This window comes from Nilaparvata lugens, chromosome 8, assembly GCF_014356525.2.
Source record: "Nilaparvata lugens isolate BPH chromosome 8, ASM1435652v1, whole genome shotgun sequence".
Lineage (NCBI taxonomy): Eukaryota > Metazoa > Arthropoda > Insecta > Hemiptera > Delphacidae > Nilaparvata > Nilaparvata lugens.
In genome coordinates, this window is record NC_052511.1 from 31,878,680 (window position 1) to 31,902,010 (window position 23,331).

Here is a 23,331-nt window from a genome sequence, read left to right on the forward strand (position 1 = left end):
ATATTAGCCTATTATTATGTTGAATACAAAAATGAATGTTAAACAAAGATATAAGGTCTTATATCTGGCTGGCTAAGATCTGGTGTCATAGTTTTCAGGTTGCGCCTGTTTTTGGGCTGTTGGGACCGACGATTGTGTCCTTCCGAAACACTGACTTTCATACATTAAAATTATGGATTAAGAAACGGTTTTGATTCAAAGAACGTGACTGAATAAAATGTTTTACAATGAAAAATAGATTCAGAGTCCATCTTGTTAACTTGACTACCGTACTTATTTGAACAACAAAACCTACTTCGTACTACACTTTTATCAATAAAGTATATAAGTTTCAATATTCTTATACAAACGCCAATCTAATGATAGTTTTTCACTTTTGGTCTCAGAATACTTTTGGATACTCAGAATACTGTTCTCTAATTTGCTGAAAATCAGCTGCTAGAAAGATTTAGCCAACAGGAGGACAATTCCGAGTAAGTGTTATACCGAGTAATCAGTTAGTGTTAAAACGAGGAATTGCGGGTTTAATAACTAAGAATTTTTTATTTGTATTATTAGCCTAATCTCTATCTGGCTATAAAAATGTAAGGCTTAATATTCTATGGCCACTTTTCTATTATACTTATTGAATTTAAATAATCAATCTAACAGGGAACATGCATAAATGAATCAAATTTAAATTTAAATATTATGTAAATAGGAATGTGAAGGTCAATACTTGCCTAACAACGGGTACCAAAAAGCTGTCGAAACTACGCTCTTGAAACCCCATGTGAATAAATTCCCAAAAATCACAGAATGAAACGAAGTCACTGCGATTCAATCAACAATTAATAATTTATAGATAAGATACTAAATAATATTATTCAATGCACACTCATTGTTGAAACACTAGTACGTAACTTTTCGTTGCAAATGTCAACTTCAATGATCACAAATAAACATCTCTAATCTGATATCTAGACAAAATAACATGGCGAAGCTTATTTTTTCGTCTCTCGATTATGCCTCCTTGATCTATGAGTTCTGCAGTCACTCACCTGAACCCCGATTTCTTATTGGATGGTCTTCGCTCACGCCGTCCAATCAAAGCTCGACTTTTAAAGCCTTTATCTGAGACGCATTCAAAACAATCCTTACTAAAATCTTTAGAAGATTTATTCAAAGTATTTCAACTTTATAATAAATTTTTACTTTTGGATTTTTTTAAAATTTGACAATAATTTTGATTACCGTATGATCTGGGAGTGGAAATGCAACAAATTAAATTCCAGGTTCAATGAATTAATTCCCAACTATAGCTACGTAACTACTAAATGACAGTATTGCGAGTAGGCCTACCCCAATGCCCTATTTCTTGTCTTGAGGCAAAAGAGGATTAGGCTATTCTTATTTCACTAAGACCTCACACAAGTCAAGTCTCGAAGTTTTTCAAAAATAAAGATGTAGATAAAATGAATGAAATGAGCATTGTAGTTTGTAATGGTTATTGCACTTGAAAAAAATTATATATGTAGGCTTTCCTTCTTGAATCTTTACTAATTTTGCTTTTAGAGTAAAGCTAGGTAAATAAATAATAAGATAAATAATTCATGTTTTAGTACTGATCAAGTAGATATTGTACCTTGTATAAAATGCTTATTATCCTAGTCTATTGTGAATGTATGCATATTTTACTGTTTTTGTAATAAATTAATGATAAGCAAAGGCATTAAAGTACCTCCGGTTGTGCGGTACGGTACTCGGTCATTTGAAAAAATCACCATATTTTGCTCAATTTTCAAATGATAGAATAAAAATATAAACAGATCCCAGCTTTCCAAATCAATTTTTTAGCTCCTGTCGCCTGCCTTTGACAAAAAAACACCAGTTTTTTCTATTTCCAATCCTTAGAATTGAAGTTGATAGAAAAATCTAATAAAATGTGTAGGACACGTGGATGTGGAGACGATATACGGTATAGTGGTAGTCGGGAGCATTGAAAATTGAGCGGCACAGAACTGAAACCCATGTCACAGAATAGATTGTGTCAATAGTAGTGTCAAATAGACCTAAGCCGACCGATTAATAAGCCGAGTAATAAGAAGTTACCTTCATATTAAAATATAAATGAATGTGAGAAAATGAGAAATAGCACAGATGCATAATGGATAAAAACAAAGCTCCAAGATATTTATTTTCAAGAGCAATAATCCGCTGCATTTGATAAGATGATTGGTAGGTACTATATAATTGAACAGGCTAATCGGAAACTGATAAGTTAGGTACTTTTTACATGACTTCACTTTACATAATAAATGCTCATCTGGTACGGTAGGCCAGTATTATCATGCTGTACGGTAATCGAAATAATAAATTATGAAGTGTAGATATTCAATGGCCCCAATTCAATTACGTAACCACAATATATAGGTACATTTGTTACATCATAAAATACAAAATTAAACTAAATACAATAATAATTTATATTTATAACTTACCAATACTTCTTATAGGGATAGGTGAGATTGAAAAAATATATAACATTTTATCAGAATTTATTGTCAACTAAAACCTACATGAAAATATATAAATTGTATTAATGCTCAGGCACATAAAAGTTGTAACAAATAAAATATAGTACAATAATGAATATCAAATAAAATTATGATTATAATAGTTCAGTTAAAATAAAGAACAAAATTCTTTGATAGTGACATAGTGTTATAATTTTTACGATTTGAAGTAGAAAATTCAATACCCTTCAACTAAATAATTGCCATTATAACTATAGAATCATATCACTTTGATTTGTTTCTTGCTTTATTATTATACAAAGTAGAAATATAAACTCTCATTTTCAACATTCTTATATTTTATAAGCGCATCACACATTTCTATAAATCAGTATTCTATCTCAATACCCAAGTTGGGGGTCAAGAATGAAATCCTCTATACGAGTAAATCTACCAATTACAGAATAATCAAGTTGAGGGGAAAATTTGGTAATCATTCTTTAGACAACAATAAGATCAATACTGGCAGATAATCAGTTATTTCAAACACTTCTGAAAACAGAAAGTCAGAAGACAATTCTGTACTGCCTGTCTATTTCAAATGTATTCTACGAACTCTTATGAACAACAACGTTTCTACTTAGTCTAAAGCTCAGTACTCATTTATTTATGGAATCAATACAATGAAGCCCACAATCATCTCATAACAGAAATGATTCCAAATTTCCAAAATACTATGGAAGAAGCAGAACTTAAGATACCTAAAGTATTCTTATGAAAGATCTCGTTGTCATAGTGAGTGATTAATTCATTTATTGTAAAACATTGTGACTGCTAGTCGTTTTTTTAATAGCAAAATGTGATTTAATAATAAGCAGTTCGTGATGGAAAACAACATTGAAGAAAGACTAACCCTGAATAAATAAAAATTAATTCCAAAAATGCTAATCTTGGATTTAATAAAAATAATTATTACAGCATATACCTTCTCTTGATAAAAATTGAACAAATAAATAATTCATGGAGATATTTCTTAAATTCAATTATAAATAAATTTAAATATTGTTAAAAACCATAAATAATCCCCTATCAATGAATAGTCATATCTTGGACTGTATTCCATTACCCTTGAAAACTATGAGGTCTCAGCTTACTAAAAACCCAACATTGATGCATCATAAAATATTGTACAATATGGAACTATTGGAACTTTATAACCATATTTTTCCAACTTTTTGCTACAAGTGCTACTACTATAAAAAAACTCAATAAATTAAACGATTTAGGGTTTGTGATGCAATGCGACAATATAACAGAAAATAGAACCTATGTTTAATACGTTTTATTTCAATAAGAAAATTAACCTTCATTAGTATTATGTTGAAGTTTGGTTTTTATGATTTGTCAGGAAATTTACATGGAAAGTATCTTTTTCAAGACGACTTTCACACTATAACTCAAAAAAAAATAATATCAATTACTATTTTTAGAGTATTTTCTCATAAATTAGAGTCTAATAAAGAAATACTTGATACAATATACTTTTAATTCACCATACATCGTTAATATCTTGACAGTTTTATGCATTCTCAACTGCATAAATATAAAATTCATATGAAGCGTATAATATCAGCTCAGAAAGCATGCTAATAATGCAGAAACATTATCTGCAAACTTCAATAAATTTTTCATTGTTGTCCAGGATATTGTTGATTCTGCTGTGGAGGGTACTGTGGGTAAGTTGGTGGATAATTTGCATATGTCTGATATGCTCCCGGGTAAGCTGAAAAATAGAAAGTGAATATTAGCATCAAAATAATACAGATATACATGAAAATAGTCATTAGCACAAGTAATTCTACAGTATCAACAAAAATATTGAATGCAAGAGTGGTTAAATCTTCTAATCAACTTGGGAGCAGTTGTTTTTATAGGTACTTGTATTTATCTCACTGGTTCATAAATAGGTCTAATGAATGAAAATGTAAAAAACGGATAGAAGATAAAAATAGATGGATAGAGAAGGGATCTTCATTTCATTGGATTCTAAAATTGATGATGAAATTGATAATTGTGTAACAATAGAAACCTGTTTCTTTCCACCCTATTTTTTTAAATCTCTAAAAATTTAGTTTACTGGAGACTGATAATATTGTAACTCAAGAAGCCAGTTTCTTATTACTTGAACAAATTTAGCACACTTTTAGTTTACTGGAGATTTATAAAGACGTAACATCAAAAACAGTTTCTCATTATTATGATTTTCAGTGTTAAGAGTCAACTCAAACTATTTTTATTCAATGGGAATAATATTGGACGAATAAGTAGTAGCAGATAGATAACGGTTTAACAACTGTTTTAACCGTGTCAATTACAAGTATTCTTATTTAACAAAAATAATATTGACAAAACTTGATGTAACAGATCGATAATGGTTCAATAACAGTTTTAATATGATTTAGGAAAAAGCTACAAAGCTACTAGTTTTCAATGTAATTTTCTATTATTTTAATACTTTAATGACTATTTTACTGCATACTCAAAACTGGATAAATTCTGTGCTTCAATTTGAGAACTCAGTTTCAATCTATATACATTCATAGATATTGAATCAGCGTATAAAAAAATAATATCTTCAAAAATACAAAGTTACTGAATATTCAATTGTTTACTTTGTTCAAGATAATCTTATGAATGATCCTGGAATAAAAAGTCAATGTGCTTCTTACTGCACTTTATTACTATCCATTATTTGTCAATCTACTAAAATTGAAAATATATTCATTGTTTATGGTTGATTATTGTTAATAATAATAAATTATTGAACAGTGCGTTCATTTTGTCGCGCACATCAAAATAAACATGTCTGTAAAATGTGACGTTTTCATATACGGTATGTGGCTACCCCAAGAAAGAAATAACTATTTATGCATTTCGGATGGTCCCGGCTGCCTAAAAACAGTCCTTAGGTCATGTCAGAGGCCCTGAAATTGATCAGTTGCGATCTGAAAACTCTAACACCAGACCCTGCCAGCCTGGACACTCGATATTATTTTATATTATTATATGCATAAAAACACATGCAAACCATCTATGATGTTACCCAACTATGATTACGTTTAGATAAGTAATTCTGTCTCGGCTAGCGCCCGTTTTTTATTTCCAATATTGTAATGTTTTGATCTAATACTTGATTAAGAATATGTTATTGAATAAACATGAAAGAGCCTTACGATGAGGTGGCTGCTGAGTTGGATAGGGAAGAGTGGCGTAGGGGTTGTAGCAGTTGGGGATGGGAGGCGGAGCATACTGCACGGGGTAGGGAGCGTTGGGTTGGGCTCCGAACGGCACGGGCATTCCCGAGGGAAACACCGGATACGGCAGAGCTCCCGGGTGTTGTTGGTGTTGCTGCTGCTGGTGTTGTTGCTCGGGAGCAGACACATTGGGTGGTGGGGGACGTGGAGGCACCTCCTTCCTTCCATCTTGAAAATAAATACACAATTTAAATAACATAATACTTATCATATCACTTACAATAATGGATTTTCATCTATCTTAAAAATACGTCAAACGTTCATCTATTTATTCAGTAAGTATTTTTAATTAATATCTGACAAAATGTTCAATATAAATAATATCTTGATGTTAAAAAATGGTCCAGACCATGACTTATACCCCTAGTAAAAACTACATACTTAATGGTTCAATATACTTAGTGCACTTAACACCAATAACAGCACTAAACGAATATTCACATGAAATTCAATTGATTTTGCAAGCAAAATTTATACAAATTATTTTTTTTTCAAAACGGAAACAATATATCGTCCCAATATTAAATCATCCCACTATATTAAGAAAGCATAACTTTGGCTATTTCGTGGACCAATCAGAAACGAATGAATAGAATGTTCAGAATCAACACTGATTTCTAAGGTGGATAAAAAGTAATAATTTTTCCAGTGTAGAACAACTTACTTATAATGGAAAACCCTAAGAGCAACGTGGAATACTGGAAGAATAGTTGCAGATACTCGAGGAAAATCGTGGAGGTAATTCGGGTACGGTATCTCGATTAATGAACAGTAAAAGAACAATCCAATATTCTACGATTTTTTTAAGAGGTTTTTTTTAGAGATTGTAGAATTCTCAAGAGATCTTACAAGAGTTCTCTATAGTAATATTTTCTACATTATTTATCAATCTAAAATTTGAGACATATCAAAAGGTTCCCAAGCATTTTAGAAGTGTAAATATTCCATTGAATAAGAAAACATTACTTATTGCCAACGCTAACAATCCAGAGCCTATACTCTTATCTAATGTACATTCCTTCGTTGTTTAGATATGCTTTGAAAATTAGTTAGAAAATGAGGAAGTGTCAAGCCATCCAACACTATCAACAGAAATGAATGAAATAGGAATTCCTTTTTGCTGAAGATAGACAGATTAAAAGTCTAATATGCTCTTATAGTATTGAAGTACAGTTCTCGTCCTGTAGCTTTGCCTGCGTGTCCTTTAAACTAGGCAAGGTATGGTTCGCAGGGTAATGTCTTTATAAAACTATTAGGCTCGTAAGTCCCTTGATGTAGGAAGCTCTCAACAGTACTCCCTTCACCCTGCCCTTCTACTAGAACTCTTTAAGCGCCTGCATGGCATGGTAGATGCAAGCGTATTTTTAACGCTCTGCAGAATTTCAGCGAAAAAACCTAGGTTCATGATTATTTTTTCTAAATAAATTCAACGATTTCTCTACATTTCATTTAAATTACATTTATACACACGACTTGTCAAAAACAATAATAATTTTTCTCGATTAGCAACTTTTTCATGTCATGAGAATTTCAAGTCGTAAACTTTTCGACTCGTTTACAAGAAATCGTTGCTCAATTTTCAATTCAATTGACACAACTGGCGTCCTCCAACAATTCTTATGATATTGCCAGAGTTTCATTAATTTGTGATTAGTTTGAGAGTAACTGTGTAGGAAATGAAGAGGGAACACCAATCGATTCATCTTCTGAATGAGTATATTTAGGTTAAAAATTCAAAATACAAAAAATGCTTAATTATTAGTTTTATAGGATTAAGTTTTTGTAGCAATACTAGAAAGTTTTGAAAAATGGTTGATGTTTTTGAACGGGTAGTATTGAACTCTAGTGGCCCAAACGCTTACAACTCTCCCATATTTTGCACCACAAAATCATAATCCCGAATCAGCCTATAGTAATTATTGTTATTGCTATCCTTAGAACAATAAGGTTAGGATGCGTTTTGTTAACTTATATTTCTGTATTGTTTTATAAAAATAATAGGAATAACTCTGATTGTACCATACTGTTAAATTTCGAGTGATGAAAGATAAAATAAATAAATAATGAGATTAGTCTAAGCAAAATTGTCATATTCAAGTATATGAATGGACCTTTCAGAGTATCAAAAAAAAGAGAACACAAATAACGAAAGAATAAGTACTATTTTCATCAGCATATATTTGAAATAATCGTTACAAAATATCAACAAATATTAGGGATTGCCAATTGATAGTATTATAAGATTATCACTATAAATCAATTTGAAAAAAAAATTATATACCAAACCAACAATTAATATAACAAAACAACTGAAATTGATTAGAATATAATAAAAATAACAGTTCTTGGAATAGTTCAATCCCTCTTCAAGAGTAGAAATTTGAATTGATCATACATCACAATACTCACTCCTAACAAAATTCCAACATTGAACAATGTTAGTACATATTTACAGAACATGTACAGTTGTGGACTGGATAGAAGATCAGTTCGAGTTACCACTTCCACTGCACCATTACGCTACTATGGTACTTGGTAATAATATGATACGTTGTTTTCACCTCGTCTCATTCTTTCATAAATGAAAATAATAGGCTATTTGTAAATATCAAAAATTCGATACGCGTAACAAAACATTGACTTCCGTTAAGCATTGATGCTCTGTCCTGTATCATTCGACACCGCTCTGTCGTATTTTTCAAATTATAATAATACAGTATTTATTTATTGGATAAAGCAAACAATACAATAGTAGGAAAAGAAAAAAACAGGCCATTGCCCAAAACTTCTTCTATTTCCTAATTTTATCTCAATTATTTTAATTTTATTTAGGCAGGCGCAGTTGGCTACCTTCTACCTCCGACCGCCCCGCACCGAACAACTAGAGATCATCTCTCCAGTCTACAACTGTAATTAACATCTCAACACCAAACACTTTTCAACACTGTTATTCCAACATCTTCAATAAAAATATTTATTAATAATCAATTATTGATGTTAGTATACTATGATGAGTGTTTAAGCTGTGAGTCGTCATCCACATAACACTGATAACAAGACTCTTACCACAAAATTTCGTCTAATTTATTAGTATGAGAAAAAATGTGAAAATCCTACAAGAATTACTCTGGTCATCTCAAAAGTAGGTTGCACCATTTTTTATATCCGCGCAGTTGGCAGGAGACGTCTGGAGTTCGCAGGGAACTTTTGTCTGGGTGTTGTGATAGCACTGTGAAATTCCTAAGAGGCCGCCATGACTTATTTGTCAGTTACAATCAAACCACTATGGAGCTACCACTTACTACTACCGCCGATTGCGAAGTACGCAGTGTTATTCGTTATTTAACGAGAAACAATAAAAATGCAACTGAAATTCATCGTGAGTTGTGCAGTGTGTACGGTGAAAACGTTATGTTGAGGTCAATGGTTTCTCGTTCGCGCCAATCATTATTGAAGGCAGAACAACAACAAATGACGAACAACGACTTTAGGTTACGCATCCCGAACATTTTCGAAGAGACGAAGACAATGCTTGAAGGGTTTGGATGGGATGTTTTCGGACACCCACCATACTCCCCTGATCTCGCTCCAAGCGACTTTCATCTGTTTCAACACCTTGGGGGAAGACGCTTTGCAAACGAAGAAAATCTCAAACAAGAAGTTCAGACATGGCTAAACAGTTTGGCGCAGAATGGTATGACACTGGATTAAAAAAACTTATACCACGATACCAAAAATGTATTGAAATTAAAGGAGATTATGTAGAAAAATAACTGATACATGTAGTTTCTCAAATATAATCTCTTAAACAAATTCTGTGCGTTATTATATTTTTTATTTAATAGTGCAACTTACTTTTGAGATAACCCACGTACATATTTATTGAAAAATAATACAGAAAATTACCACGTTAGAGATATAATAGGGAAGAATGTATTGCCTATGATTCACGGCCCTATATTCTTGCAATATCTCGGTTTAGACGGAGAAATATTAGCTGTTAGTTTGAACCCGGAATGAAACACATTATAATAAAAAAATATGATCAAGTCATTACAACAAGTAATCCTGGTTTAGCGTTTAACGTAGATTGAAGCATATGGCCCATAATGTTTCTTTGAACGGAATTTGTACATTTTAAGAGAGAGGTAGAATAACAAACCAAGCACATTTTAAATATATGACTTCAATGACTATACCGAATATTCGTAAGGGAAAATAAATCACTTATAGAAAAAACTATACGAATTGCGAATAAATATCTAGGCGTTGTATAATTATAAATAATGATCTTATTTTGCTAACAATAAGTTTGATCGATAATATTGTGATCATGTGTCACTAATTACAACATCACTCTAAAATTGGAATTTCAAACTAAAATAGAACTCTCTATGCATAATCAAGAATCGAAATATAAATACAAAGAGAATCACAAGTCTCCAGACTTGAACATAGCAGTCCATAATATAATATAATTCTTGATTAATAAAAGTGCTCTTGTCAAATATTGTTAATTCAAAAAATTAATGTGCTTCGTGACTTCCGCAAAACAATAGCTGTTTGTGACTAATATACAAACCAAGCTAAAAAATACAAAGGGAAATTGAAATTATCTTTACTCAAATGCATACTAATACAATATTTTGAGTACTGACAAATGATTCTAAGTATGCAATGCGGTACTACCGTGTAGGAAAACCTAGATATAACCTAGATATCTTCCAAGAAATTACCTTTCTCAAAACAATTTATTTTAATTTCAGAACAGATTAATGGGTGATGAGAAGTCGATAGGTTAAATTCTCAAAAACTCAACAATTATAAAAATAGAACTATTAGAAATTTGATAGGGATCTATTTAGTAGTAATTGATTGTGAGACTAGATATTCTTGATAAAACCCGAATCGATTGATCTAAAGGAACTCGAATTGGAAGTTTAATAACTATTAATTATTAACTATTTCACTATTTAGTAACTCAATTTTACTCAAGACGAACAACCAGTTTTGAAACCGTGCAATATAAATATAGAATATGCAATGTGCAAAAGTTTGATGCCTTTCACTACAGATGAATGTAATCTAATCTCGATGTAATCGTACTCACATTTGTAGTCAAAGACAGACTTCAGAAACAAACTGCAAGCCATGCAAATGAAACAAACTGTTGGTGGATGTTGTATGCATGCCATTCATTGAAGTAAAGCGCAACCTAATTCAAATTAAAAGTGACCTAACCTAACCTTATGTGATTTAACCTTCATCTTCTGCAGTGAAAGACATACTTCAAAAACAAACACAAATTATGAAAAAGAAACTACTGGATGCAACAACTATCAGAAAGTTGTTCATCATTTTCATCATCTTTGTTTTCTAGATTCTGACCAGTGGTTGATTGCTGATGGTGGGAGGGAGCAGCGGGGATGGGGGCGCTGCCTCGGCTCAGGTTCTGAGTCAGGTCTTTCATCAGCTCTTCCTTCTCTGTTCGTCTCGCGAAACAGTAGTCCGATATCTTGTTCTGAAATCCCAACAGGTTCTGAAAAAGAAGAACAACATTTAACAAAAACTGTTTACAGAAATGTTTAGAATTGTTCCATGTTAAAATATAATAATGCTCACAGCATCATTGTCAGATGAATGTTGAGTTGAAAATAAGTTAAAGTCTGAAATGTTCTCATCAATGCTGGAGGATATTGAGAAAGATAAACTCCAAGGTGACTCTTCATCAGTGCATGTCGCATCACCATAATCGGAAAAGTATAACAAATAAATTAAGAGCAAGGGTGTTTCAAACACTTGTAAAGTTTGTTTTTTCAAGCACCAATCAATGAAAGTTATGCAACAGCATTGTAAACAGCATATACAATTAGATCAAGGAGAAAACTGCAGCTACATTTTATGTAATCTATGTAATATAGATTACATGAAATGATATAGATTACATATTATTATATTGATATAAGAAGGTACAAACATCCATGCCATTTCTATAAGCATCGAAATTTGATCCACGTAAAAATCATATTCACTTATAGAATCAAGCAAATAATCAACAATCAGTTCAACAGTGTTCTCACGAGTTGGTGGATTGTTTCACTTGAAAAAAATAATGCTTCTGCCCAGTTGCACAAAAGCCTATTAATCTAAACCGTGATTAAATGCCACGAGAACTAATCAGAGAAGTTTCTTTTCAAAAAAAACCTTCTCTTATTCTCGTGGTTTAACAGGCTCTTGTGCAACCGGGCCTATGAGTTAAAAAAGGGAGACAATTATCATTTTTACTTATTGAATCCATGGTCTAAAGAAAGGTCTTTCTTTACACATTGATTGAATAAAGTAGAAAAATGATACAGTATTGATGGAAGAAGAAAATAGTTTCAAACACATTGTTGGCAGTTGAACGTTGGCAACAAGTTTGTGGATTAAGTTAGTATGACTCATATCAACATTTAATTTGAGAATCAGTTAGGAAATATCAATTAAGAAATAATACTGCTGCTTATGCATTACAAAATATCACAATGGAATTCAAAATGTGTTTCCTATATAGCAGTATAATTTCTTTTGAATAAAACCAGTCTCATTAAAACAGCTAAAATGTCTTACAGAATTAATTACTTGAAAAATACTCTTGAAGAATCAAACATTGAAATGTAATAGCAGAATAATTTGAACGTTTTGAGTGATATTAGTGAGGTTTGAGGTAAGATGAGTGACCTGAGTGAGACAGTTGTAGAACTTGTTGCCTTCCTCGAGATTGTTGGTGAGTTCGATGTAAGCGTCGTGGGCAGCGGCCAGCTCCTTCAGCACATTCTCTCGCTTCTGTTCGGCACCGCCACCACTCTTCTCGTTGCAGAACGCCGTATTTTGCGACTGAAATCCAACACAACGATTGCTTAGTATTACATCTAACAATGTTTTCACATCAGTGTTGTTTTTTACATAAATAAATATATTAATAACCAGTATAATAGTATTACGATTTTATTACATGCTTCTGATACACGGTATTCATGAGAAGGCATATTATGATATAAGATAAAACATTAATTTATCTAACTCATAACAATATCATCATCATTGGCTCGCAATTCCAAAGCGGATTTTGGCCTTCTCTAACATTTTCCTCCTTTCTACTCTGTCCATGGCAGCACGCCTCCGATTCCTGACCCCAACAACTCTTGCATCTCCGGAAACTGCATCCATCCACCTTAACCTTGGTCTACCTTCCATGTTGTAAGCAGCTCATAACAATATGTTTTACAAAAAATGTGAAGCTTTTGTGAATTATTCAGAAAGCTGTGTTTGAACATTCACAGCTTATTTTGTACAAGTGACTCATCTAGGGTGTGAAATCGATTAACATGAACAATATACAATATAATATATTGTATCTCGACATACAATATAATATTGAAATTACAATTCATTTTTCTGAAAACCATTTATTCTTCCAAAACAATGCAATTTTTAATTAGTTTCATTCAAATTCCTTTTTTCTGATATTGTAAAACATTTTATTTATTTATTCAATTATTCAGTATTACACAACTTTTAGAAAAGTACCACAGGTTTAAGGTCAAAACGGTTCAAATTTATACAACAGTTCAAATTTAGCTAGGTTATGTGTTACTTATACATTTTCGAATTGCACACTCTAATTTACAATCCGAATCAAACAAAAAACATTGAATTACATTGTATTGAGCTCGATAAGATTCATGGAATAAAAAACACGAGTAAAGAAAGTTAATTTTCAACTTATTAACATTTTATGGTCACTCCAATGTTTGATACTGATTTGCTTCAGCTCGTAAAGGCTTAGTTTTGCAGTAAGGTAGTGAAAAAACCATTTAAACAAATTAAAAATATATATTAAAGCCATATTTTAGAAAATAGATAATTACCTGAATCTCATTGAGTAAACTCTCCTGCCTTATAATGCTATCCTTGACCTGCATCTGCAGGGGTCCGAACACTTTTCCCAGAGTTTCGACAGAGAGCGCTTGTTCGTTGATTGCTCCGTCTTGACTCAGCGCTGACAAAAATTTGTCCTTCATGTCTGTGGTGGCCGACTTCAGTTCGCATTCGATCGTATCACGCTCTGCCTTCAAAGTCTCCACCTTAACAAATCATATACAGAGCACATTAATATTATAGTTGACAGATATTTCATAGACAGTCAATTTCAATTTCTGGAACGCTTATTTGAAGAAGTTCTGTTGTTACTGTGGAACTTTATAATAAAAGGAAACACTATTCTATAATGTGAATATATTATACTGTTCTGTATTATAAATATCCAGGGTTACTTTTCAATGAAAAATAAAAATAAATTTAGTATCTTTTTATAGAATAGAACTTCTTTTTCTTCTTGTAAGAATACATTTTTCAAAAGTTTTCAATACTTATAAAAAGATATTGTTGTTAGAAAGTATAATTGGTTATATACTATAAAAGGGTACTATATTTCATTTTATCACTGCTCAATATTGTATATTCACTTCTTTTGTGTAGAAGTGATTTTTCTAATTTGAAAAGAGTTACAAATTGGAAACTATTCAAGAAGGGAATATGATATTTTTGATTTTCACTTGATATAGGTCTACTACCAAACATTCATAATCTGACAAGTAAAGGTCGATTGACGGTACATGAATAAATGGCTTCGATTTAAATTTGTTTACAATTTAATTTGATGACCTCTTTTAGTTTGAATTTTTATGCTTTGATTTTTTCGGATCCAATATTTCCATTGCTCGTTTTACATTCAAATCGGGCTAATACATAGACACCTATAATCAGACTGCTAATTTTAGTTCCTGATATTTATTACAGTTCACTTCTATGATAATACTCAAAATATTGGTTAATTTTCATTTTTCTGTATTTCTGACAATTTTGAAATGTTTTTTGCATCAGTCACAAACTATTGTTTTTGCAGACGCCATAAAGTGCATTATGAATTCAACATTTTCATTGATATATTCAAATTCTTTATTCTTTATTATTTATTCAAAAAATAGATTATGGACAGCAAGTCTGGAAGCTTGTGATACTTTTACACTTTTCAGATCATGAAAAAAACTGCAGGTTTGAACTAATACAGGTTTAACAGGAAATGCCTCAGCACCTGTAATTACATTTACATCGATTATGTTTGTAGAATTTCCGTTTGTGTGAGGCTATAGTGAGGTTATAATGAGCATAACCCTACTTTGGACAATTTTAATGAACTACATTTAGGAAGAGAAAAAGTTTTGGGCTAGCGCCTGTATTTTCTTTCCAGTATTGCAATGTGTTTGATCGAATAAATGATTGACATACCAATTAACTTTCGACATACCTGTTCCATGAGTTGGCGTAGAGAAGAGGCGGCGACTGATTCATGGGCTGACGAGCCTCCGCTGATTGCTTTCGGAATGGCGGCCTGCATCACATTGGGGCCTTCACTCAGCAGTTCAATGCCCAGCTTGTGCGTGTCGAACTTGTCTCTCACAATCTAGAAAAATATTCTAACCAATCAGTAACAAATATTTTATTGAGAAACAAAAAAACTCATTTCAATTCAATGTTGACCGATTAAATGTATTGAATCCTGCATGAGAAACATTAATGTGAAAAGCTTGATAAACACAGAGAGAAGATGGAATGAACACAACGAAGTTAGATGAGATGTAAGAGATACAATGATTTTAAAAGTACTGAGTATTTCAAATACTAGTCTCTTTTAAAATTAAAAATACTAGTAATAGCGATACAAACTGAAACAATTTGTTAAAAAAAAATATTAAGATTCCCGTGGAAGAGCAACTACCCAAGGTATAACTCTCAATTATTCCGGATTGGTTTATAATATTAAAAATTGTGAAGTATTGTTCATTTACTTGTTCTTTCGAATCACTTTTACAAAGAATATAACATTTTAATGACTTCATATCATCCACTAAACATCTGAATCCAAATATTGACTAGAGACAGTAAATTTGTATAATCAATAAGATGTAAAAATAATACATGACTTAGGCTACAACATGGTTACATGAAATTTAGCAAAAATACTTAATCATCCGAACTCAGAATCAGAACAGAAAACATAATACACTTCAAAAGATTAGGAGGTCTATTCAAGGAACCAAGAGCTCCATCAATACAGTCACGAACTTTCTAGCAAGAACCTCAAGTTTTCAGCCATTCGAATCATTTCAATGTACTTCACAAACAAATAACATAGAACAGTATAGGATTACTGACCTTATCTGCTGAGATGGCATTATTGATGAGCTCTCTGTACTTGGAGGCGTTGACGCGGAATGTTTCGGTCAATTTCTCAGATGGTGTTCTGGTCCACTTCTCTTTGAATTGCTCTCGCAGTTGGTCGTCAGATTGTTTCTCATCAGCCAGCATTCTGTCAGCCTGGAAAATTAAACCCAAAAATATTATAGAATGCAAATTAAAACACAAATTGAATTGTCAACCACTTTTATTATACATAATTTCAATTTTCGCCACACTGCACAGAAAACAGCTGTTTTCCAGTCCCTACGTAGATCTGAAAGACATTGTTTGCAGACGACTCTCGTCTGACGTAAGAAACAGGTTTCATACGGTCTCTTCCGGCCTTAGCCGGAAAGAGTTCCCTTTCCGGCCGCTAACATGGAACTAAGAAAGGTGAAAGAGAAAACTTTTTTGAAAATGTGTTTGGACAACTGTGCCATATGGTGCATTGTGTTCAGGAGGGTGAGATCGGAAATTTCCATCCCACTTATTATTCTTATATAGCTGATGCCAAAAAGTTAGGCGGCTTCGTGGGTCACATGGTGTAACCTACTCACAGCTGATGCAATGCATCTATTTATTGTCTCTTTTAATTTAAAAATCATCACCTAAGCCAAGGTAGATGACAACTCTACTTGACAACATCAGCTGTTGGAACGCACAAGAGACCCACGAAACCGCCTAACTTTTTGGCGTCAGCTATACCTGTAGTGTGGCGAAAAATATGTACGCGACTCTCTCAGAAAGGTGTTTACGGTATTCGGATAACATATGCTCGGCAAGTCTCGGCCGGGAAACTATCCTCATACCGTAAACACTAACTTTCTGTGCTTGTAGCGTAATATACTATTGTGTTTTTATTATGGAAAAGTAACATAATATCACACAAAACACAACTGTAATGTTCTAGAATGCATTAGACACAAGTATAGCAGTACTAAACTAAGAATTATAATTAGAACGATGGATTTCAAATAACCTGGAGCAAATGGACCGAGGGAGACTTTATAATTTTACAAGTTGACCCAATGATAAAACTTGATAATGACTTGTTCCCATTTGGGATCAGTGGACACGAATGGGTTCAAGTACATGAAAAATGAGAATTTACAGGTAAATTTTGGAAAATTACTTGTTTAGATTTCTATTATTTTGATGAACAGAGCATAATATTATGTTTATGCAACTCATGGTTTTCGAAAATTGGATCCTAAAAAGCTTCACCTACAACAATGAAAATTATAATTTCTGGTTTGTCTCACCAAGACTGTATAACATGTCGATCATTAAGAGAAAATGCCAGGAAACAATATTTCGTTACTATTGGCTATATATTGGTTATGGCTATTCTCAATTTTAATCAAAATGTTCCTTTTTGTAAAATGATGATTCTCTGTAATGCATGATTTGGAGTTTTTAATTACGCCAAGCATATTTGATATCATTGAATAAAAACTTGATTTGATATTGTATGTTGGTAATAGGTACTTTGTAAAAAACGTTCTCAGATAAGAAACCATCTTAATTACTAGTGACTTTTACTTTTAAACTTAGATTTAGTAGGATTGAGATTTCCAAGTTGAAATGTTATTATTTACTTGTGACCGTTACAATACTTTTGAATATAATTGAGCTAAAATATATCGTAAAAATTCTATTTACCTCATCCAAAATTTCTTTGTTCCTCTGTAGCAACTCCGGCAGTTCCCTGATCATGCTTTCTAATTTTCTGATTCCACCTAATGAGCAGATATTCTCAGCCTTTTCTGCCAGTGAGGGAGGAACGGTTTCACCGTGTGTGTCTTCAAGAGCAGCCGGCAGATTCAGTGACGCCAAAACACTGAAATAAATAAATTTAAAGACAAATCATTTCAGTTCTGTTAAGTTGAACCATTTAGTAAATATATATACGGTGGATACTATTTAATGCCTTGAACAATGCTTAGAATCAATAAAAATGTTTTGAAAAGCATCCAGAATACAAAAAATATGTTCAAAACAGTAAAGTTTTTACTAAACTAAAGTATATAAAAGTCAAGGTTGGAACATAAAAAGCACTGTTTGAAGAAGTGCCCATCGACAGAGAGATAAAAATATATACAAAGGTTCAAACCTTTACAAGCAATTGTGATTGAATACGCAGTATTCTATTCTTCTTCTTCGATGGCGCTACAGCTCAAATCCTTTGAGATGCCATCCACCCATCCTAGTCTTGGCTTTCCCACCGGTCTTTTGCCTCCTGGTTGTCCCACAATATTTTTCTGGGGGACCGAGTGTCTGGCATCCGCTCCACATGCCCTGCCCATCTTAAGCGTTTCAGTCTGACATATACAGACAGGGGTGGCTCTTTACAGAGTGCAGCTAATTGATTGTTGTTTCTTATTAGCCAGACACCCTCATCACACACAGGTCCGTATATTCTACGCAGCATTTTCCTTTCCCAGCGGTCTAGATTCGCTGCAGCCTTGGATGATAATATCCACACTTCACTTCTATACGTAACCACTGTGCGTATTATAGTTTTTTACAGAGTGAGTCTTAATTAAGGTAAAATAATTTAATACGTGATATTAGAGGTGAAAATAAGAAAAAAGTTCTTATAAACATATTTCCATAAACGCTTCATTAGCGAGCTATACAGGGTGAATCATTCTATATCATTTATTCAAATATCAACCAATTTTTTATTTTTTATTTAAATTTTATTTTTTTTTTTCTCGAATAGCATACTTGTTGCGTGCATAATAACATCCAGAATAGGCATTAAAATTCCAACAAATTGCATTACATTAACTGATTTGCATATGCATTTCTTCCAGACTGCCCATTACAAACCACATCCAGAATAATGCAATTTTTTGTTAAAATACTATGTATATAATAATATGGAGAGCTTTTAGCAAAATTTTATTTAATTATTTTCTATTATTTATTCATTTATTATTATATTATACTAGAAGAATTTTAGTGAATACTATGAAACTTAAAAAAAACCATTATCATTGTGGGGTTAGAAAAGTGCAATTTACTTATTGTTATGTTTAAAAAAATAGCATACTTTGGAACTTCTATAATATTGTCCTTTCACGCCTATTGTACAAACGATTGATATTGATACTGTATTCATAATCATACTTCATTTTTAGTCTTGTCCTATTATTTTCAATATTAATATGTTGTTTAAATCCAAATCACTGGTGAGTCTGTACTATTGTTGATAAAAATTGTCGTATTAATTTTATAATCAGTTAAAGGCATTTCCAAATTCGATGACATAGATTGCAACTGAGTTGCCAATCAAACGCTAATTGCTTACTTTTAAGTAGTTATCATTCCACTCTCAATGGTCGAAATCGGCTTCAGGATTATCTCTACCTGAAAATTCATTTAATCTTTCAGAGAATATCAAGTAAATGTTTGCCTTCTTAGAAATTATTATGTTCGATATCTGATTAGATGAACTAGGATTTTAAACTATATCTGGAATAAGTTATATAAACTAGAGCCTGCTCTATTACCACATTATATTATATATAAACTAAGATCTGCATCTCCATTAACTATATCTATACATGTTTATTTTTAATTAGGTATGCTAACGTTTTTAAATAATCTGAATGTGAACTACAGTAGGTAGGCTATCTATTTTTTTTTTTGTTATGTACCCACCCTTAACTTCGGTAGGCTGGCATGTCAGTACTGCTTTCTCTTTCTGAAAACGATATGAAAGATATTCTCTCTTTCTGTTTATTACGAAATGATTCCTTAATCTATGAGTACTCGAACAATTCTCTTTTCTTTAATCTTTTTTATTTTCTTTGTATGAATGTTGTACGAATGTGTGCCATTATAATTGATTCCGTATTACATTTTAGCATTGAGCATTACCTTCTCCATAATATATTGGTTGAAAATAAAATTCTAAATGATTAATGCATGTGAATTAGTGGAGGATATCACCAGGGTTAACTCGTGTTTTCTAACATGCGGTGATAATATTACAATTTTGCATCAAAATATTCGTAGTCTGAACAGAAACTTTGATTCCTTTTTACTGTACATAAACTGTTGGAAAGTGAAGCCTGATATAATTGTCCTATCAGAAACATGGTTCCAACCGATAAATGATGCGAACCCTTATATTATTGATGGATATGATAATTACTCCACTGGCAGTGATATAAGTAGAGCATCAGGTATCATGATATTTGTTTCGTCTAGCAGAGGTTTTGCTTGTTCGCGAGATGAATCACGGATTGATGGAGCCGATTCTATTTTACTCACTCTGAAAAAATCCAACTTCAAATTTAGATTATTGAGTTTGTACAGATGGCACTCTGTTGGATTAGATGTTTTCCTGAATAGTTTGAGCCATTTTCTGGAGAATCTAGGATGTGAAGGTGACTCAATGATTCTTGGAGACATTAACATTAATATAAATGACTTGAGTAGTGCTGGGGCTTTTGATTACATGGAAATCATGCATTTCAATGGCTACCAATCACTGATAGATGTAGATACTCGTGTAACAAACCTTAGCTCAAGCTGCATTGATCACATCTTTTATAAATCCAAGTTTAACAGGAAAATAATTCAGAGTTCAGTCATTGAATCGCTGATTACTGATCATAGAGCTATATCGGCTTCATTGTCTGTGTCTGGAGACCGGACCGGTCATGCTACTCCCATAGTTAAAGATATCATCGACGTCAAAAAATTGACGGACTTGTTGATGGAGCATAATTGGTGTGACTTATATGCTTGCGACAGTGTTGATGATAAGTTTTCTGTGTTCATGGATGGACTGCTGGCGTATATAAAGCAGTGCACTCGTTCAAGCCAGAGGCTTGTCAAAAATGTTAAGCGTCTAAAACCGTGGATGACAGATGGGCTCTGCCTAGCAATTAAGCATAGAGATAAACTCTATAAAGCGCATAGAAAATCTCCCCAAAATGAGAGATTAAAAGCTAAGTACTTGGCTGCAAAAAATAACATAAATAAATTAATAAAAAATCAAAAGATTAAATTTTATTCCAACTTGAATACCTTTCCTGTAAAAAAACAATGGGAAATTATAAATAATCATTGCAGTAAATCAGTTTCCAAACGAAGGTCGATCCATCTGCATTGTGGAGATAATCTAATAACAGATGGAAACGTTCTGGCTAACAAATTCAATGAATACTTCATAAATATATCTGATGAAATAGTTTCTTCAATACATGACCCAGATGAATCCATGAGAGAAAATCATGATAGAAAATTTAAAAGTGATTTTATCCAAAATTCTTTTTTCTTAAATCCTATTAGCTATCAAGAACTACTAACTGAAATAAATAAATTGAAAAATGGAAAATCTCCAGGTCCTGATAATATTTCTTCCAGTTTAATAAAATCTATAGCTTATGCTATTGTTCCTGTTCTTTGTCACATTTTTAATGCCAGCTTTTTGAATGGCCATTTCCCATCAAATCTAAAAACAGCCAAGGTAATACCTATTTTTAAGAGTGGATCGAATAGAGAAATTTCAAATTATAGACCCATCTCACTGCTTTCAGTGTTCTCAAAAATTCTAGAGAAACTTTTTAAGAAAAGATTAATGAGCTTTTTCAATAAAGTGAACTATTTTAATAGAAACCAATTTGGATTTCAGGAGGGCTTGAACACAGAACAGGCATTATATAAGTTTATGTCAGATATTTATCACAGCATCAACACACCACATAAAAATAGAACATCTGGTCTATTCTTGGACATCCGAAAGGCTTTCGACACAGTTGAACACAGCACCTTGTTGAATAAGCTTCATGCTGCTGGTGTCCGTGGTGTTACCAACATGTGGTTAAAATCATACTTGATGGATAGAAAGCAGTATGTGTCTATTTCGGGTTGTGATAGTGAGCTGACAACAGTTAAATACGGCGTTCCACAAGGATCCGTTTTGGGCCCTATATTGTTTTTAGTCTACATAAATGATTTGTTTTCCCACACATTTTTTGGATCAATTACATCTTTTGCCGATGACACAGCCCTAGCGTATTCTGCTAAAAATGAAGAAGAACTGCATGAAATGATGCAGCTGGATTTGTTTGATTTGCGATGCTGGTTCAACTGTAACAAACTAGCACTAAATGCGAGCAAGACTTCCTATATAAACTTTTCATTATCATCACCATTTAGTTTCACTGATCCTGTCAGGTATCATCAGGTCGGTTGCAGATCTGTGAGTTGTGACTGTGAGGTAATTCAACAATCTGACTCTATTAAATATCTTGGGCTAATATTGGATCAAAGTCTAAATTGGGATTTGCATGTGAATAAAGTAAAAGGGTACCTCTTATACTTGGTTAGGACTTTCTATCAACTGCGTCAATTCTTCCCTGTAAATATTCTTCGTGTAATGTATTTCTCTTTCTTCAATAGTAGGCTGGAATACGGAATCTCATGTTATGCATCTACCTTCATGTCTCATTTTAAAAATCTTATAGTCCTACAAAAATCAATTGTTAGAATAATGTTTGGAGCTAATAGACGAACGCATACTTTCCCAATATTCAGGTTCTTTGGAATTCTACCTTTCAGATACATGTATGTACTGAAAGTTTTATCTTTGTTTTATAAAATGAGTGGGGATAGGAATCAAATGGGGAATCTTGAACAAAATCAGCAGATAACTAGGCAAACTACAAGGATGCTAATCAGACTCCCCAAACCAAACAGCACTACCTTCCAGAGATGCTTTTTATTCCTTGGACCTAAATTCTTCAATATTCTCCCAGATGAGATTAGAAAGCTACAGAATCTCAAGAAATTCCTAAAACAAACGAAGAGTTGGCTATGGCTTCATTCACCATTAGAAGTAGAAGACTTATTCAAAGTAGTAAGCTGAGAAACACATGGTGCTAATATCTAATCCATTATTGAATATGAATTTCAGTGTAGTATGGTCTTTTTACTGTAGTTACTTCTGTATCCTTTAAAGTTTAACCTTTGCTTTGAGCTTTGATCTGCAAACATTGTTTTATTTATCGCTGTTATGTCTCATCTTTTATTTTTCATTTTTTCCCCCTCTCTTGTCATGAATTATGTTGAAAAAAATTATACTGGTGATTCTTCCTCCCATTTTTTCGCAGTTTCAACTACATTTCATAATATAAGTATATTTAAAGAGAGGAAATGCTACAATCAATCAATAAAATTACTTGATGATGGTGATTATATGTGTGTGTGTGTTTGTGTGT

General features: G+C 32.5%; 2 protein-coding genes across 3 annotated transcripts in view; both read right to left on the reverse strand.

Annotated features, from left to right (window-relative positions):
* Window positions 1-991, reverse strand: part of LOC111062301 (activin receptor type-2A) — a 44,107-nt gene extending 43,116 nt beyond the window's left edge. For both annotated transcript variants that reach the window (XR_005572036.1, XM_039434534.1), the window contains exon 1: window positions 723-991. The gene's annotated coding sequence lies outside the window, so the exon portion shown is untranslated. The remainder of the gene's footprint in view (window positions 1-722) is intronic.
* Window positions 992-2,520: 1,529 nt separating this feature from the next.
* LOC111062010 (programmed cell death 6-interacting protein) overlaps window positions 2,521-23,331 on the reverse strand; it is a 40,211-nt gene continuing 19,400 nt past the window's right edge. Inside the window, exons 9-16 of the mRNA XM_039434535.1 lie at window positions 17,753-17,930; window positions 16,067-16,228; window positions 15,159-15,314; window positions 13,720-13,935; window positions 12,530-12,685; window positions 11,198-11,348; window positions 5,729-5,977; window positions 2,521-4,278 (exon numbers count right to left, since the gene is read on the reverse strand). Coding sequence (XP_039290469.1) covers window positions 4,184-4,278; window positions 5,729-5,977; window positions 11,198-11,348; window positions 12,530-12,685; window positions 13,720-13,935; window positions 15,159-15,314; window positions 16,067-16,228; window positions 17,753-17,930 — 1,363 coding nt within the window. The 3' untranslated portion in view covers window positions 2,521-4,183. The remainder of the gene's footprint in view (window positions 4,279-5,728; window positions 5,978-11,197; window positions 11,349-12,529; window positions 12,686-13,719; window positions 13,936-15,158; window positions 15,315-16,066; window positions 16,229-17,752; window positions 17,931-23,331) is intronic.